At 37.9% G+C, this 17,228-nt stretch overlaps 1 protein-coding gene across 1 annotated transcript; it reads left to right on the forward strand.

Moving 5' to 3' along the window:
• Window positions 1-9,611: 9,611 nt before the first annotated feature.
• Window positions 9,612-9,989, forward strand: LOC128646912 (protein LDOC1-like). The gene has a single exon (XM_053699717.1). It carries the CDS (start codon window positions 9,612-9,614, stop codon window positions 9,987-9,989), a length of 378 nt encoding a protein of 125 aa, XP_053555692.1.
• Window positions 9,990-17,228: the final 7,239 nt, after the last annotated feature.

The following is a 17,228-nucleotide window of genomic DNA, read 5'->3' on the forward strand; positions in this document are numbered from 1 at the left end:
GCACTTATAACTTTTGTGTGCAATATTATTATTGAATAATTTAATAAAATTTTTTAGATGGTGTTATTATGAGTGTAACTGTACTTTGTATTGTATGTTTGATGTGTTTTGTGCAACTTTTTATTTTCGCAAAACGGTTAAGCACATCTCTGAGATTGCGGTAATCATTCTAGCGTAAATCGCGATTGCACTCACGCGCTCACGCGCTCAACTTATAATATTTAACCTGCTCACAAATGATTGCGAAAACCAGTGTGCTCCACTTGCAATCTGGCACTTAGTGTTTAATGTCTATTTAATGTAATTATTGTATGTTTTTCATTGGAGCAGGAAAACGATATGCTAATGAGCTACTCAATGCCTCATCCTTTTTGCTTCAAATACAGGTTTAAACAAGGATTTCCTTATGCTAGTACAATATATGAGACATACGCACAGGACTGAAAGCAAGGTTGTGAAGACTAACCTGAAACGTGGTGTCAGGTTAGCGCGCATGAAGAATTAGTTATCTTAATGCGCTTTAATAATATTATAGTAATAAATAATATTTTTTACAGTATCTATAAGTATTAATCATTTTTTTATTGTTTTTCTTTAATATTTTATATTCAATATTTGCATGCGCACTAACCCGACACATATTTTACATTCCAATGTTTTGCACATAGAGGAAAATGTATACTTTAAATATATATATATATATATATATATATATATATATATATATATATAGGTCTGAGGAAGGGGATATCTGCTCCCCGAAACGTCACTTCTTTTTACAGTAAAAGATTTTTCTTAAAAAGACCAGAGTGCAAGCTTCTTCTTCAGCTGAATTTATACTATAGTAACACCCTGGCAGTTGTTTGACTGAGTGAGAGTGCTCTCCTTTGCTTCTTTATGTGTATACAGGGAGTGCAGAATTATTAGGCAAGTTGTATTTTTGAGGATTAATTTTATTATTGAACAACAACCATGTTCTCAATGAACCCAAAAAACTCATTAATATCAAAGCTGAATAGTTTTGGAAGTAGTTTTTAGTTTGTTTTTAGTTATAGCTATTTTAGGGGGATATCTGTGTGTGCAGGTGACTATTACTGTGCATAATTATTAGGCAACTTAACAAAAAACAAATATATACCCATTTCAATTATTTATTTTTACCAGTGAAACCAATATAACATCTCAACATTCACAAATATACATTTCTGACATTCAAAAACAAAACAAAAACAAATCAGTGACCAATATAGCCACCTTTCTTTGCAAGGACACTCAAAAGCCTGCCATCCATGGATTCTATCAGTGTTTTGATCTGTTCACCATCAACATTGCGTGCAGCAGCAACCACAGCCTCCCAGACACTGTTCAGAGAGGTGTACTGTTTTCCCTCCTTGTAAATCTCACATTTGATGATGGACCACAGGTTCTCAATGGGGTTCAGATCAGGTGAACAAGGAGGCCATGTCATTAGATTTTCTTCTTTTATACCCTTTCTTGCCAGCCACGCTGTGGAGTACTTGGACGCGTGTGATGGAGCATTGTCCTGCATGAAAATCATGTTTTTCTTGAAGGATGCAGACTTCTTCCTGTACCACTGCTTGAAGAAGGTGTCTTCCAGAAACTGGCAGTAGGACTGGGAGTTGAGCTTGACTCCATCCTCAACCCGAAAAGGCCCCACAAGCTCATCTTTGATGATACCAGCCCAAACCAGCACTCCACCTCCACCTTGCTGGCGTCTGAGTCGGACTGGAGCTCTCTGCCCTTTACCAATCCAGCCACGGGCCCATCCATCTGGCCCATCAAGACTCACTCTCATTTCATCAGTCCATAAAACCTTAGAAAAATCAGTCTTGAGATATTTCTTGGCCCAGTCTTGACGTTTCAGCTTGTGTGTCTTGTTCAGTGGTGGTCGTTTTTCAGCCTTTCTTACCTTGGCCATGTCTCTGAGTATTGCACACCTTGTGCTTTTGGGCACTCCAATGATGTTGCAGCTCTGAAATATGGCCAAACTGGTGGCAAGTGGCATCTTGGCATCTGCACGCTTGACTTTTCTCAGTTCATGGGCAGTTATTTTGCGCCTTGGTTTTTCCACACGCTTCTTGCGACCCTGTTGACTATTTTGAATGAAATGCTTGATTGTTCGATGATCACGCTTCAGAAGCTTTGCAATTTTAAGAGTGCTGCATCCATCTGCAAGATATCTCACTATTTTTGACTTTTCTGAGCCTGTCAAGTCCTTCTTTTGACCCATTTTGCCAAAGGAAAGGAAGTTGCCTAATAATTATGCACACCTGATATAGGGTGTTGATGTCATTAGACCACCCCCCCATTCTCATAACAGAGATGCACATCACCTAATATGCTTAATTGGTAGTAGGCTTTCAAGCTTATACAACTTGGAGTAAGACAACATGCATAAAGAGGATGATGTGGTCAAAATACTCATTTGCCTAATAATTCTGCACTCCCTGTATATATATATATATATATATATATATATATATATATATATATATATACATATATTTAAAAATACAAAGAACATTTCCCTGTGAAGAACAGTGAAGTATGTACATTAAATACATTAAATACATAGTAAAACACATTAATAAATATAATAAATGTTTAAAATGCTTTTAGAAGTTTTAAGGTATTTGAGTGGAAAGGGCTCCAAAATCTATAGGGCAAGATTACAAGTCGTGCGGTATGTGTTTTCCACGCATGATATGGTCTTTTCGCAAGTAATTATCATTGCGCAGATATTATGTCTTGAGAAATCGAAGAGCTGCTGTTTTCCGTAACATAAAAGTTTCATGAAACACTTCAAAAATACATTACAAAGTACAGTTACACTCATATTGACACTGTCTATTAAAAATTATTTAAAAAAATATATTGCACACAAAAGCTATAAGGGCTCAAAGATAGGAGATCTCGAGTGATTTTACATTGACATACATACACATACATAGAGAAACATGGATTTCTATGTATAGCGATATGTTTAACTATGGAGATAATGAAAATATTTCACATTATAGTCTTATGCATATTAAACAATATCTCAGATGGATTTTCAAAGAAATATTCACATATAGATCTCGAGATATCTAGACATATATATATATATATATATATATATATATATATATATATATACTGTATATATACAGTATTTTCATATACATATATTGCTATAAATAGATATATCAGTCCAAAAATCATCACATATAAAGAGAAATATTTATTTAGAAATAAATAGAACATATTCCGTTAACAAAACATTCTTGCAATATGAAATATTCGCTTTGTCATGTACACTTTTTGAGGAGAATATGTCATGGGGTATGCTCAACAGATCAGGGTTTTTTTTTTCGTTTTTTTTTCTATTTGTCTTTTCCATTGACTTCTATGGAGGAATACGTGAACGCGCACACAATCTTTTTGAATTACGCGAGTTAACGCAAGCGCAAAATAAGATATTTTGCAACTTGTAATACCTGCGCAACCCCAAATGTGAAAAAAAAACTTAACACATGCTGTGTTTTTGTAAAAACAGATTTGCTGCGCGACTTGTAATCTTTCCCATAATTTTTTTATATTTTATATTTAATATTTTCATGCGCACTAGCCCAACACTTTGTTAGACCTACACTGTGACCAATGTTTTGCATAGAGGAAAATGTTATTTTTATTTTTAAATATATATTTCTATGTATATGTGGTAATGCCAATGTAAAATATATTTATATAACTACAGTGGATATAATAAGTCTACAAACCCCTGTTAAAATGTCAGGTTTCTGTGATGTAAAAAAATAAGTCAAAGATAAATCATTTCAGAACTTGTAACCTATAACTGTACAACTATTAACTACTATTAAACTGTACAACTAATATGTGGTTGCATAAGTGTGCACAACCTCTTATAACTGGGGATGTAGCTTTGTTTAGAATAAGCAATCACATTTAAAATCATGTTAAATAGGAGTCAGTACACATATATTTAAAGTGTCTCTGATTAACCCCAAATAAAGTCCAGCTGTTCTAGTAGGTCTTTCCTGACATTTTCTTAGTCGCATCCTACAGCAAAAGCCATGGTCTGCAGAGAGCTTCCAAAGCATAAGAGGGATCTCATTGTTAAAAGGTATCAGTCAGGAGAAGGGTAAATAAGAATTTTCAAGGCATTATTTATACCATGGAACACAGTTAAGACAATCATCATCAAGTGGAGAAAATATGGCACAACAGTGACATTACCAAGAACTAGACATCCCTCCAAAATTGATGAAAAGATGAGAAGAAAACTGGTCTGGGAGGCTGCCAAGAGGCCTACAGCAACATTAAATGAGCTGCAGGAATATCTGGCAAGTACTGGCTGTGTGGTACATGTGACAACAATCTCTCATATTCTTCATATGTCTGGGCTATGGGGTAGAGTGGCAAGATGGAAGCCTTTTCTTACAAAGAAAAACATCCAAGCCCGGCTAAACTTTGCAAAAACACATCTGAAGTCTCTCAAAAGGGAAAAGGTGTTATGGTCTGATGAAACCAAGGTTGAACTTTTTAAACATAATTTCAAAAGATATGTTTGGCACAAAAACAACACTGCACATCACCAAAAGAACACCATACCCATAGTGAAGCATGGTGGTAGCAGCATCATGCTTTGGGGCTGTTTTTCTTCAGCTGGAACTGGGGCCTTAGTCAAGATAGAGGGAATTACGAACAGTTCCATATACCAGTCAATATTGGCACAAAACCTACAGGCTTCTGCTAGAAAGCTGAACATGAAGAGGAACTTCATCTTTCAACATGACAATGACCCAAAGCATACATCCAAATCAACAAAGGAATGGCTTCACCAGAAGAAGATTAAAGTTTTGGAATAACCCAGCCAGAGCCCAATCCTGAATCCGATCAAAAATCTGTGGCGTGATCTGAAGAGGGCTGTGCACAGGAGATGCCCTCGCAATCTGACAGATTTGGAGTGTTTTTGCAAAGAAGAGTGGGCAAATCTTGCCAAGTCAAGATGTGCTATGCAAATAGACTCATACCCAAAATTACTGAGTGCTGTAATAAAATCCCAAAAGGTACTTCAACAAAGTATTAGTTTAAGGGTGTGCACACATATGCAACCATATTAATTTTTTTTATTATTTTTACTTCCCTCCACCTAAAAGATTTCAGTTTGTTTTTCAATTGAGTTGTAAAGTTTATAGGTCACATTAAAGGTGGAAAAGGTTCTGAAATGATTTATCTTTGTCTCGTTTTTTTACATCACAGAAACCTGACATTTTAACAGGGGTGTGTAGATTTTTTATATATATATTATATATATATATATATATATATATATATATATATATATATATATATATATATATATATACTGTATATATACTTATTGTATTTAAAATACAAAGAACATTTTCCTGTATGTGAAGAACATTGGAATGTGAAATATGTACATTGAATACATAGTAAAACATTATGAAATATATTAAATGTTTAAAAATGTTTTTAGCAATTTTAAGATATTTGAGTGGAAAATGCTCCAATCTCTATATATACTGTATGTGTATATATGTAAATACATGTATAAATAAGTATTTATATGTAATAACTTAATTATGTGACAGCACCGCTTATCTATTAAGACAATAACCAACCAATGGTGTGCCCGTGCCTGGGATAGGATGTAGTCTAACCACCCTAATAATATATAACTCAAAAAGATCCCAGCACTGGATTCTATAACAATGTATTAAAAAAACTTAAATCATTACAACAATGTCATCATATGAGGGACTCATTTCATTCACTTACTCCTCCTCACTCAAACCCACATCCACCAAAAAACAGAAAAAGATCAGACACGTTGCCAGTCTATTGGCAACCAAAATAAAAAGTTGCCAATTATAAAGTACAAAAAAGAAATTGAAGAAACCCCACCTTTTTAAATTAAAATGTTCCTGAGTGGAGATGATTTTACACCTATTGTCAACACTCTCAGGTTATACAGTCCCAGTGTATTATAGTTGTTTCATCAAGTCAAACTTGAAACAAAGTATCAGTTTCAATATTTGCCAGTTATATCATCCAGTGTGTTACCAGCACTCTCAAAATATACAGTCCCAGTGTATTTAAAGTTGTTTCATCAGACTGGACTTTCAACTAAGTATCACTTCAAGATTTGCCAGTTATATCATCCGGTATGTTACCAACATTTCACCAGGTTAAACTTGACATGCAATCTTGCTTAATAGGGTTACACATTGGTCTGTGATCTGTACCGTCTGCAGTAGGATAGCACTAGTTTGTTAGATAGTCCATCTATTCATGTGACAGTGATACAGACAATCGCAATACCAAAACAGCTTATGATTTAATCTTCACTAACTCTGAACACCAATATCCCCACTTAGTACCCTAATATATTTGCTGCAACACTTGCGTTTTATAATAGGTGAGTCTGTGTCACAAATGTGTGGTCCGTGGTGTCCGTGAGTCTTAGAGTCCCATTTATCAAGCTCTTAATAGAGCTTGAGGCCCCGTGTTTCACCAGAAGCTCTTGTAAGCTGCTGGTGCAACGTCGCCCCCTGCAGACTCACGGCCAATGGGCCGCCAGCAGGGAGGTGTCAATCAACCCGATTGTACTCGATCGGGTTGAATTATGGCGATTCCTGTCCACCTGCTTCATAGCTGCTGGTGCAATGCTGAATACGGAGAGCGTATAGCTCTCCGCATTCAGCGATGTCTGTCGGACCTGATCTGCACTGTCAGATCAGATCTAACAGACATTTGATAATTCGGCCTCTATGTCTCAATGTATGCGAGTGATTCAGTCTGTAGCTGGTTTCCCAGTCTCCTACCTCACTGTCACCGTTATCCAGGAAGTTTTCCGTCTTTTGTAAATAGCGGTGTTCCTCCAGTAACAGCATGCAGCGTTCAGATACACAGACCAAAGCAGGTGATGGCATCAAAAGATTTTGGGACTCCGCCCTTTGTCAAGGAGAATGGGGTGTGTACAAACAGGATGCCTTTTCTAGGTCATAACTGAATCCTTATTGGTTAATACCATTCAGGAGGAAAACACAACAAACATCTTAAACTTATATGAATTCACTGTGTTCATACCTCCAATCTTAAATTAAACTTGGCAACACAAAATTCTATGTATTTATACAAGGAATTGCTATCTATACAATATATACACTGTCAGAATAGAGATTGTGAAAAAATAAACCAACCCTCCTCACCCTACAATCTCATCTGCGATTTTTGTCCAAGACAGAATCTCATACAAAGTTACCCCAGGAGATATCTCTATTTAGACCCCTCAGTGTAAGGGTATCTAGTCTCCTGATCCACTGTGCTTATTTTTTGAAAAGTAACTTCTGTCTGTCTCCCCCACGTCACAGGGGGGGTACTCCATCCACTATCTGAAATCTAAGTTGGCTTTTGTTATGGGAAGCTAGGGTGAAATAGTGTGCCACCGGACCATCCTCATCATATTTCCCAATTGCTGCTTTATGTTGGCGTATTCTATCTTTGAAAAACTGTGTGGTTTCCCCTATGTATGCCAGCCCACAGGGACATTTAACCACATAAATGACAAATTTAGAATTACAGGAGAACCGTCCCTTGATTGGGATATTTTTACCTGAATGTGGGTGAGTAATTGAGTCCCCCTGTTGCATAGAATAACATTGCGCGCAATTCATACAGGAAAAACAGCCTTTTTTCACCACCTCTAAGGGTTTCCTCATTGAGCCCAGATCATTCCGAATGAGGTTATCCCTTAGATTTTTATTACGTTTATACGAAAAGAGCGGAATGTCATGAACTTTTTTTTACCAACCTGATTATCTTCCCGCAGCAGATGCCAATGTTTCAAAATGATAGACTTAAGTTTCTTACTATGGAGACCATACTGGCAAACAAATGGAACTGAAAATTTCATAGGGTTTTTTGGGGGGAAGGGGTTTGGAACAAACTACTCCTCTCAAATTTTGCTACTCGCTTACTTTTTGCTACAGACACAGAGGCAGAGGAGAGGGGGCTGCTGATAAGAACGGGGCACCTGTAATCATGAACATGAATCATAAAGAGGAGGTCTCATGCCAACTTCAAGATAAATGTAATTATGACATTTTAACAGGTGACCTTACACTTAAGATAAAACAGAAAATTAAAAAGATTATAGATGAGGCTCTGCTCTCACATATTATCACAAAAAAACAGGTGAAGTTTCTGATAAAGGAGAACCCCATTATCCCTGTCTTTTATATATTGCCAAAGATTCACAAGCATTTGGAAGACCCTCCGGGATGCCCAGCTGTGGCTGGGACAGAATTGGTCTTCCAAACTTTGTCAATATTCCTAGACCAACTCATTAGACCTGTTCTGGGTTATGTGAGATCATATCTGCAGGATACCACTGAATTTTTGGACAGAATCTCATCACAGACTGTCCCCCAAAACAGTATACTCATCACAATGGATATCACAAGTCTCTATACCTCCATCCCTCACAATTTGGGCATTGAAAGTGTGTTTTACTTCTTAGAGAAAAATAGATTGTACTCACCAAATGAGAGGCGATTGATTCAGGATCTGTTTTAGATCATTTTGTATGAGAAATACTTTCTCTTTGAGGACACATTCTATGTCCAAAGGAAGGGGACCACAATTGGCTTAAACGTAGCCCCAACCTATGCAAACCTCTTTGTTGGGAAATTTGAAGAAGAGATGGTATATCATTATCAGGGGTATTGTCAGGTATCTAGCTCTCTGGTGTATATCCCTTTAAGCCTACTCTATAAATCTCTCTCTAACCCTGCAGCACCTGCTAATTAATGCAGTCAGTTAGTGCATATGCTACTGCACGCATCTAAAGACGCTCTCCTCAGAAGACTACAGGAAATACTACTTAACTGTTTTCTCTTGGTTTCTAGCTAAAGATTATCACACTGAAGTGAATCTGTCACTTACTCCAAGTGACTCTTCTCATACGGACATTCCGCATCTGATTTATACTCTGGGGTTACTGGCTATCAAGAGGATTACCCTGCATGACCGGAGCCCTCCTCCAACAAATACCTTTTAAATCTCCTGGCTCCGTTCTGACATCTCCCCAGCACAGGATAGCTGATCTCTTCTCCGGTAAGAACGCTTAACCTAATAGCAGGACCGGAGCTCCAGCGTGTGAGTACACACCCTCTGCTGTAACTCGTCATACTGATTGACAGACTGTTTTTCCTCTGCTGCCTGTGTAACGGACACACACCCTTGTGGCCTCACATTGCTAACTGCAAAGGGATTCTTAAACGAGTAAAGACAAACAGGTTGCTGAAGTGTACAGTTTAAACAGAAAACAAATCCTTGCAACCTCTTACTTAAAAGACTCTCTCTTAAAGCAACAGGAACCTCTCCTGTAACCAACTAGAAAAAGTGACATTAAGAAAATTGTTACTATCAATTAAAAAATATTTCCTTCTCTTTTTAAAATACAATTTCTGCAGTTGTGATCCTACCATTTACCATAAAAGATAGTACTGCATTCTCATACTTTATTATTAACCTGACATATTAATTAGCCCATATAAATGGATCCAGCAGACCTACCTACAGTGGTTTATAATTTATCTCAACGAGTGGATCAGCTCTCTCAAGGGTTAAGGGAGCTACAGATTCAAAATGACAACTTAAAAGCTATTATCAAGGATAGCACACCAGAACCTCAGGTATCTTTACCTGAAAAGTTTTCAGGAGACAGATCTACATACAGGCAATTCAAAAATGCTTGCAATCTTCTATTTCTAATGAGACCAAAGACTTATAATACAGAAAGAATCAAAGTCATGACAGTGATCTCCTTTTTGAGAGGTGAAGCAAGAACTTGGGCAGATCTACTATTTGAAAATGATGAACCTGTACTAGGATCTCTTTCAGGATTTCTTTACTTAAATGAGCCTTCTATATGAAGATACTCAAAAACAGCTGTCAGCTGAGGCCAAAATGCGCTCCCTGAAACAAGGGCGGAAACCGGTTGAAGAATATGTTACCGAGTTCAAATTATATATCGCAGATTCTGAATGGAGTGAGGTTGCTCTGCGCAATCAATTCCGACTTGGCTTTGTCAGATCAGCTAAAAGATGAATTGGCAAGAACAGAGCTGCCCAGATCTTTGGAAGGGTTAATCAACCTATCAATTCAGATTGATCGTCGCCTTCGTGAGAGACGATCAGAACGGCAACAACCTGAAACCTCATATAAATACCAGCCATCCTATAGTACAACAGCATCTACAAAGGAGACAGCAGTACCCATGGACCTTGGCGTAGTTAAAGGTCCCTTACAACCAGAAGAAAGGTCTCATAGGAAGCTGCATAATCTTTGTATGTATTGTGCATCACCATCACACTCTGTGAAGGATTGTCCCCTGCTTCAACGGCAAAGGAAGAGTAAGTCACTTGCTTTTACTAACTGTTTCACAAGTAAAATAATCAACCCTGCTTATTGCACTCTTTCTGTCTCCTTACAGTGGGATCATCACCAAGTTCATACTGATGCCATTGTGGACTCAGGAGCATATTCCAGTATAATTGATGTCTCACTTATTAAGATTAATAAAATTCCACTAGTGTTAAAAGCAAAGCCTGTGTTTGTCAGACTTATTGATGGTTCGCAATTGGTTTCAGGGCCGGTTACACATCAAACCATTCCCTTGATGGTTACATCTGGTAAGGGACACGTTGAATATTTGTCATTTGATGTTTTGCCTTCACCCTTATTCCCTGTCATTCTAGGACTATCATGGCTGCAAGTTCATCAACCAACCATTCATTGGGGTTCTTTGCATTTGGAATTCAACTCCGATTTCTGTAAAACTACCTGTTTACCACACCCGCAGCTCTTACAGGTAACCAATACAGATTTGCCACAGGAATATTTAGAATTCAGTGATGTTTTTAGTAAGAAGGAGGCAGAGGCTCTCCCTCCTCATCGGTCATACGACTGCCCGATACAACTCTTACCAGGATCATCTATACCCGTTGGGCATATATACCCATTGTCTCAGCCTGAACTAGAGTACCTAAAAAATTATTTGGAGGAAAACCTGAAAAAAGGCTTTATAAGGCCATCTACATCACCTGCAGGAGCAGGAATTTTCTTCGTGACAAATAAAGATGGTTCGTTAAGACCAATAATTGATTACCGGGAATTAAACAAGAGAACGATAAAAAACAGGTATCCTCTTCCTCTAATTCCAGAGTTAGTGGAACGTCTCAGCAAGGCCAAGATTTATACAAAACTGGACCTCAGAGGAGCCTATAATTTAGTTCGAATCAAAGAAGGTGACGAATGGCTCACGGCTTTCAGGACCCGATACGGACTGTATGAATACACTGTGATGCCATTCGGGCTTTGTAATGCCCCAGCGACATTTCAGTTCCTAATAAATTATATATTTAGAGATTTGCTGGATGTTTGCATGGTCGTATATTTAGACGACATTCTCATTTATTCAGACAACCTTGAGGAACACAAGAAGCATGTCAAGTGGGTTCTTACTCGCTTAAGAAAACATCAACTTTTCGCAAAGCCTGAGAAATGCATCTTTCACACTTCTCAGATATCATTCCTAGGATACCATATATCACCCTCAGGTGTTAGAATGGAGGACAACAAGGTGACTGCAATCAAGACCTGGCCTATCCCTAACTGTAGGAAAGATGTTCAACATTTTTTAGGATTCGCCAACTTTTATCGAAAATGTATTAAAGGTTTCTCCAGCATCGCTAAACCCCTTAGCAGACTTGCTGGTGCAAACACCAAATTTTCATGGGATTCCACAGCTGAGAAGGCTTTCAAATTCTTAAAAGATTCTTTCTCTTCTGCACCGATACTCAGATTCCCCAACCCAGATCTGCAATATATCCTCGAGGTTGATGCCTCGGAATATGCTCTTGGGGCCATTCTCTCTCTACGAGAATCCATTAATAAACCACTACATCCTGTTGCTTTCTATTCCCGGTTGATGACAACCCCAGAGCTCAATTACCCCATTGGGGAGAAAGAGCTTCTTGTAATAAAATCTGCATTTGAACACTGGCGACATTTACTGGAGGGCACAAAAATACCAATATTAATCTACACCGACCACCGTAACTTAGAGTATTTACAATCCAGTAAAACGCTATCAGCAAGACAACTCCGTTGGAGTTTATTCTTCAACAGGTTCAACTTTCACATCACCTACAGACCTGGATCAAAAAATGGTAAGGCTGATGCTCTGACTAGAAATATCATCAAGCCCCCTGCCATATTGACTCCTGAAAGCATCATATCTCCTGATCATTTTATTGGGGTATTTTCAAAACCTTGTGACAACATACGTGATGAACAGTTAAAAGATACCACTTATCCCAAGGATAAACTGCTGTTAAAATCTGATGGGTTGTTTTACTTTAAAGAAAAACTCTATATTCCTCCATCTCTAAGGAATTCCATCCTACATGAACACCATGATCCACCCTTAGCTGGACACCCCGGTATCCGTAAGACTATTGACCTCATACGCAGAAATTATTGGTGGCCACATTTGGATCAAAGTGTAATGGATTATGTAACTTCTTGCTTGACCTGTACCACTTCCAAGAAAGACTCCTCTAAGCCCTATGGCTTACTCAAACCACTGACCATACCCTCTAGACCTTGGCACACAGTTGGTATTGATTTTATTGTTGATCTTCCCAACTCCAACGGATATAACACTATTCTAGTGGTGATCGACCTCCTAACCAAGATGGCCCATTTTGTTCCATACAGAAAGTTGCCTACTGCTGCTGAAACCGCTGAACTCTTCCTCAGACATATTGTAAGATTGCATGGCCTTCCATCAGTAATGGTGTCAGACAGGGGTTCACAGTTAACCTCAAGATTCTGGAAGCAATTATGCCAATTATTACTCATAGACCATAGATACAGTACAGCTTTTCATCCCCAGACTAATGGGCAGACGGAGAGGGTTAACCAATGTTTGGAGCAGTATATACGCTGTTATTGCTCTCATCAACAGGATAAATGGTTACAGAGTATCTTCATGGCAGAATTTGCCTACAATAATACTCAAAATTCATCGACAAAAACTTCCCCTTTCTTCTCTAACTATGGGTTCCATCCCACATTCCAGTTGTACCCTGAGATGGATACCTGCTCTCCAAGCATCAATGATTTAGTCAATAATCTGTTGGAGATACATGATTATGTAAAGAATAGCATGGAAATCGCACAACAAAAACAGAAGAAACATTATGATACCAGAAGGAAAAAGCCACCCTCTTATCAAACTGGTGATAAAGTATGGCTATCGACCAAAAACCTCAGGCTGAAGACTCCTTGTAAAAAGTTCTCCAATACTTACATCGGACCATACAAGATTATTAAGGTTATAAACGAGAATGCTGTATCCTTAGCTCTTCCGGAAGGATTTCGTATTCACCCCACATTCCATGTGTCTTTGCTGAAACCATATATACCTACACGTACCTGCCCCACTACTTTACCATCTGATGTGGTTCAGACTGATGAAGATGTATATGAAGTAAGCAGAATTCTTGACTCCAGGATAATGAGAGGTAACCTTCAGTATCTTGTTAGGTGGAAGGGTTATTCGTCTAAAGAGGATTCATGGGAACCTTTCGAAAACCTTCAAGCAGACCGCTTGATTTCACGTTATCACCATGCCAATCCGGATAGACCTGGACCTTCTGCTGCGGTGCAGCCCCATTGACGGGGGGACATGTCAGGTATCTAGCTCTCTGGTGTATATCCCTTTAAGCCTACTCTATAAATCTCTCTCTAACCCTGCAGCACCTGCTAATTAATGCAGTCAGTTAGTGCATATGCTACTGCACGCATCTAAAGACGCTCTCCTCAGAAGACTACAGGAAATACTACTTAACTGTTTTCTCTGGGTTTCTAGCTAAAGATTATCACACTGAAGTGAATCTGTCACTTACTCCAAGTGACTCTTCTCATACGGACATTCCGCATCTGATTTATACTCTGGGGTTACTGGCTATCAAGAGGATTACCCTGCATGACCGGAGCCCTCCTCCAACAAATACCTTTTAAATCTCCTGGCTCCATTCTGACATCTCCCCAGCACAGGATAGCTGATCTCTTCTCCGGTAAGAACGCTTAACCTAATAGCAGGACCGGAGCTCCAGCGTGTGAGTACACACCCTCTGCTGTAACTCGTCATACTGATTGACAGACTGTTTTTCCTCTGCTGCCTGTGTAACGGACACACCCCCTTGTGGCCTCACATTGCTAACTGCAAAGGGATTCTTAAACGAGTAAAGACAAACAGGTTGCTGAAGTGTAAAGTTTAAACAGAAAACAAATCCTTGCAACTTCTTACTTAAAAGACTCTCTATTAAAGCAACAGGAACCTCTCCTGTAACCAACTAGAAAAAGTGACATTAAGAAAATTGTTACTATCAATTAAAAAATATTTCCTTCTCTTTTTAAAATACCATTTCTGCAGTTGTGATCCTACCATTTACCATAAAAGATAGTACTGCATTCTCATACTTTATTATTAACCTGACAGGTATAGAGACTATGTGATAGGTTGGTACAGATACATCGACAATATTTTCTTTGTGTGGACAGGAGGGAGAGAAGAATTGTTACAATTCGTGTCTCGGTTGAATCTATCCAATGATCATTTGAAATTACACAGTCAGGAGAGCGTTAGCTTCTTAGATGCTAGGGTTGTTGTGAGGGGGGGGGGATAGCCTGAGGTGTGACTTCTTCCCAAAAGAAACAAATAGGAACAATACATTACATTACGAGAGCTTCCACCCACCCACACTGATAAAAATGTACCCCTCAATCAACTACTGAGAACTAAAAGGATAGTTTACAATCTATTGGTCTGTCAACAGTGATTAGATGAGATGGCCCAAAAATTTGACCGAAGAGGATACTCCAGGGAAGTATTGGATTTAAATATGGCCAAAGTAGCAAAAATTGTGAGGAAACATAGAATTTGATGGTAGATAAGAACCAAAAAGTCCCATCAAGTTTACCCATATTACATCTTACTTTTTCCTTAGGATAGCCTTATGCATGTCCCAGACATTTTTAAATTCCTTTACAGTCTTTGTGTTTACCACCTCAAATGGAAGTTTATTCCATGAATCCACCACCCTTTCTGTAAAAAAATGCTTCCTCAAATTTCTCCTGAATCTGCTACCCTCTAACTTTAGTTTTTGACCCCTTGTTTTGGCATTTATTTTTTTGTGAAAAATGCTTTCAGCTTGTATTTTATTAAGTCCCTTCATATATTTGAAGGTTTCTATCATGTCACCTCTTTCCCTTCTATCCTCTAAACTATACATATTTAGATCATCGAGTCTTTCTTTGTATGTTTTATATTTTAGACCATGTACCATTTTAGAAGCCCTCCTTTGGATAGCTTCTAGTTTATTTATATCTTTCTGAAGATATGGTCTCCAGAACTGTACACAGTATTCCATATTTGGTCTAAATAATGATCTGTAAAGTGGCATAAGAACCTTGCTATTTCTGCTACTAAAACCTTTTCCAATGCAACCAAGCATTTGACTGGCCTTGCTGGCTGCACTGCTGCATTGTGTACCAAATTTTAAATCATCTGAAATAATAATTCCCAAGTCCTTTTCTTCTTTAATTACAGTCAGTAATGTACCATTGAGACTATAATTGGCCTTTGGGTTTTTGGATCCTATATGCATAATTTTGCTCTTGGTAATATTACATTTCAGATCCCATTTATTTAACCAGTCCTGTAGTTTATTAATATCACAGTTCATTTGATCAACTCCTCCTGGAATATCTACCCTGTTACAAATTTTTGTATCATCAGCAAACAAGCAAACCTTCCCCTTAAGCCCACATCAAATATCACTTATGAACATGTTAAACAAAACAGGCCCAAGAACTGACCCTTGGGGAACACCACTAGTAACTGATGCCTCATTTGAATGTACTTCATTAATTGAAACCCTCTGTCATCTATATTTAAGCCAGCATTCTACCCACTTAACAATCTTAGCATCTATTCCAAGGCAATACATTTTGTGAATAAGTTTGTTGTGTGGGACGGTGTCAAATGCTTTGCTAAAGTTTAGATATGCAACATCTACAGCTCCTCCCTGGTCTATTATTTTAGTTACATGGTCAAAGAAATCAATTAGATTAGTCAGGCATGATCTTCCAGCAGTGAAACCATGCTGTCCTTCGTCTTCTAAGTTGTTTGTCTGAATGAAAGATACAAGTCTTTCCTTTAAAAGAGTTTTCATTAATTTCCCTGCAATTGAGGTCAAACTGACTGGCCTATAGTTAGCAGAATCTTCCCTACTACCCTTTTTATGAAGAGGGACTACATTGGCAATTTTCCAGTCTTTTGGAACAACTCCTGTTAGAAGTGACTGATTAAATAAATCAGCTAATGGAGTAGCTATTACAGATAGAAGTTCTCTTAGAACCCTTGGATGAATATTATCTGAACCCACAGACTTATTTACTTTTATTTTTGATAAAGCCCTTGAAACCTCTTCCTCTGTAAAAAGAAAAGTACTACTCACATTATTATTTACAGTAACATCCCTTAATAGAATTTCACTATCTTTACCATCTGTTGTAAAGACTGAACAATAGTAATCATTTAAACAGTTTGCTATTTGTTTATGTTCTTCCACTACTCTATCCTCATTCTTGAGTCTAACTATCCCTCTGTTAGTTTTTCTCTTTTCACTGATATATCTAAAGAAGGTTTTGTCACCGTTTTTTACAGATTGTGCTATTTTCTCTTCTGCATCAGCTTTAGCCTTTCTGATTAACTGCTTTGTCATCTTTTGATGGGTTCTCCATTTTTCTTTATCCTTTTCTGAACCAGTGAGTTTGAATTTTTTATAGACTGTCTTTTTTTTCTTAACTGCATGTGCTACTTCTCTTGAAAACCATATTGGTTAGGAGTAGTTTGTTCCAAAAAAAATCCCCAAACCCTATGAAATTTTTAGTTCCATTTGTTTGCCAGTATGGTCTCCATAGTAAGAAACTTAAGTCTATCATTTTTAAACATTGGCTTCTGCTGCGGGCAGATAATCAGGTTGGTAAAATGTTTAATGAATTTCCGCTCTTTTCGTATAAATCTAATAACAATCTAA

Source organism: Bombina bombina, chromosome 2 (assembly GCF_027579735.1).
Source record: "Bombina bombina isolate aBomBom1 chromosome 2, aBomBom1.pri, whole genome shotgun sequence".
NCBI classification, from domain to species: Eukaryota; Metazoa; Chordata; class Amphibia; order Anura; family Bombinatoridae; genus Bombina; species Bombina bombina.

Coding starts and splice junctions, on each gene's coding strand:
- LOC128646912 (XM_053699717.1), top strand. CDS start 9,612: ATGGATCCAGCAGACCTACCTACAGTGGTTTATAATTTATCTCAACGA.